Genomic DNA, 2693 nt, shown 5'->3' on the forward strand with positions numbered 1-2693 from the left:
ATTTTCCTACCGACAGTGTGTAGGTATGTAGGTATTTTTGGTCGCGTTTGAAATGTTGGTTTTAGGGGTAAAAGGCTCAAAATAATCACATAAAAATAAAATAAATTAAAAAATTAATAAAATAAAATGTAACATTTAAATGATAATTATTTTATTTTTTACAAAAATTAAAAACTTAATTAAAGGAGATTTTTAACTCAAATTAAAATAATTTAAAAAATCAAAAAATAAAAAATCCAACCTTCGTCCCAAATGAAACCTTTATTTTAATTCTACTCCTAAAAAATTTAAAAAAAAATGTCATGAGCAGCATCATCATTCTCACACGTTGCGAAAACTCCCAAACCCACCTATATAACAGCATTAGCTACTCTCTCACACGTTACTCACCTCAGTCTCTCTCTCTCTCTCTCTCTCTCTCTCTGCAACACAACCGAAAAGCCTCTCAACTACCTTCAATGGCGGAACAACCACCACCACACATAGTCATTCTTCCGACTCCCGGAATGGGTCACCTCATCCCACTGGCCGAGTTCGCCAAGCGACTCGTCCTCCACCACCACTTCTCCGCCACTTTCCTCATCCCCACCGACGGTCCTCTCTCCTCCACCCAAAAGTCCTTCCTCGAAGCCCTTATTCCCTCCGGCATTTCCCACCTCCTTCTCCCTCCTATCAACCTCTCCGACTTACCCGACCACGTCCATATCGAGACCCGAATCTCCCTCACCGTCACCCGCTCTCTCCCCTCTCTCCGCCAAGCTTTGCAATCCATGCTTTCCACTACCCGATTAGCCGCCTTCGTCGTCGATCTTTTCGGCACCGATGCTTTCGATTTAGCCTTTGAATTCAATGTCTCTCCATTCATCTTCTTCCCATCAACTGCCATGGCTCTCTCTGTGTTTCTTCACCTGCCAATTCTTGACGGGTCAGTTTCTTGCGAGTACAGGGACCTGCCCGACCCGATTCAAATTCCGGGTTGTATTCCAATCCACGGGAAGGATCTGTTGGACCCGGTTCAGGACCGCACCAACGATTCCTACAAATGGGTTCTTCATCATGCAAAACGGTACCGTTTGGCTGAGGGTGTGATGGTTAATAGCTTCATGGAGTTGGAACCTGGAGCCATTACAGCTTTGCAAGTGGAAGAACCCGGGAAACCGCCTGTTTACCCGGTTGGGCCGCTCATACAGTTGAGTTCGGATAGACCCGTTGAGGATGGGTCGGGTTGTTTGAAGTGGTTGGATGATCAGCCACGTGGCTCTGTCTTGTTCATCTCGTTTGGGAGTGGTGGGACCCTCTCATATGATCAGCTCATTGAGCTTGCTTTCGGATTGGAAATGAGTGAACGGAGCTTCTTGTGGGTTGTTAGAAGCCCAAATGATAAAATTGCCAATGCGTCATTCTTTAGTGCCAATAGCCAAAATGACCCTTTTGCTTTCTTGCCAAAGGGGTTCATAGATAGGACCAAAGGGTTTGGGTTAGTGGTGCCATCTTGGGCACCACAAGCTCAAATTTTGAGTCATGGCTCGACTGGGGGATTCTTGACCCACTGCGGTTGGAACTCCACTTTAGAGAGTGTGGTTCATGGTGTTCCGCTAATTGCTTGGCCACTCTACGCAGAGCAAAAAATGAATGCTGTGATGTTAACGAAAGATATAAAAGTGGCATTGAGGCCAAGAGTTGGTGAGAATGGCTTAATTGATCGACTTGAGATTGCAAAAGTTGTAAAGGGTTTAATGGAAGGAGAAGAAGGGAAGCATGCTTGTAGCCGAATGTCCGACTTAAAGGATGCTGCTGCAAAGGCAATAAGTGACGATGGGACTTCCACAAAGTTGCTCGCCAAGTTGGCTCAAAAATGGAAGAGCAAGATTAGTAATTAGATTAGCAATAATTTATTTAATATTTTCAAAATATCGTGGCGTGTGAATATGAAGCTATTAATTAATAAGGCCACACAAAAGAAGATGGATATGACTGACCTTATCTCTCATCCAATCAATTAAAATGGGTCAGGTTAGCTCTGCTTATCTTATTGCTATTGCTATTGCTATAATTGTTTCTGAAATACCGCAACAACCTACTGTGTTGTTAAATAATTACTACTTAAACGTAAGTTATTTATATTTTTTTAAATGCACATAATGTACTATTCAGACCTACGATTGGACGGCATAGGATTCTCTTTGCCAAATATGTTTGTCCCCTTCATAGTTGTCATTCAATAACTGTAGATAAAAAATTTGAGAATAGAAAATTCCGAATTTCACAAAATACCATGTCAGCCTTCATTATGATAAAATATGAGTTAACAATATGTCTACTTGTAAAAATTCTCTGGTTTTTTAACATTTCTAATAGTTTAATGTTAATCTTCCTCCCGAAAATTGTCTTTTGCTCTTGTCATATGGCTCCATATACACTAGTACTTTTGGTTTTGATTTGTGGCCATGAACGAAGTTGAAGTTGCAATAATGCAGTGGGCATTGTAAAAAGTTTTTTATTTTTTATTTTTTGGCTCTATGATTGTGAAGTGAAGTAGGTGACATGGGTGACATGGACACCAGCCAATGGGCTAGAGTGGGGTGGACCCAACCCACTCAGATGTTTTGTTGGCTTGCAGAAAAGTGATTGCAAACAGGCATGAAGGAGTTGTTGCCTTGTTTGGATCACTAGAAATGAGATAAATGTGGGGA

The 2693-nt window shown here is 41.6% G+C and overlaps 1 protein-coding gene across 1 annotated transcript; it reads left to right on the forward strand.

The window, feature by feature from the left end:
- The first annotated feature begins 250 nt into the window (after positions 1 to 250).
- On the forward strand, positions 251 to 2271 carry LOC114314480 (hydroquinone glucosyltransferase). Its single transcript, XM_028260968.2, has one exon. The coding sequence runs from the start codon at positions 303 to 305 to the stop codon at positions 1878 to 1880; it is 1578 nt and encodes a 525-aa protein (XP_028116769.2). The 5' UTR covers positions 251 to 302; the 3' UTR covers positions 1881 to 2271.
- The last annotated feature ends 422 nt before the right edge of the window (positions 2272 to 2693 follow it).

This window comes from Camellia sinensis, chromosome 2 (genome assembly GCF_055761805.1).
Source record: "Camellia sinensis isolate YWXY chromosome 2, ASM5576180v1, whole genome shotgun sequence".
Taxonomy (NCBI): domain Eukaryota; kingdom Viridiplantae; phylum Streptophyta; class Magnoliopsida; order Ericales; family Theaceae; genus Camellia; species Camellia sinensis.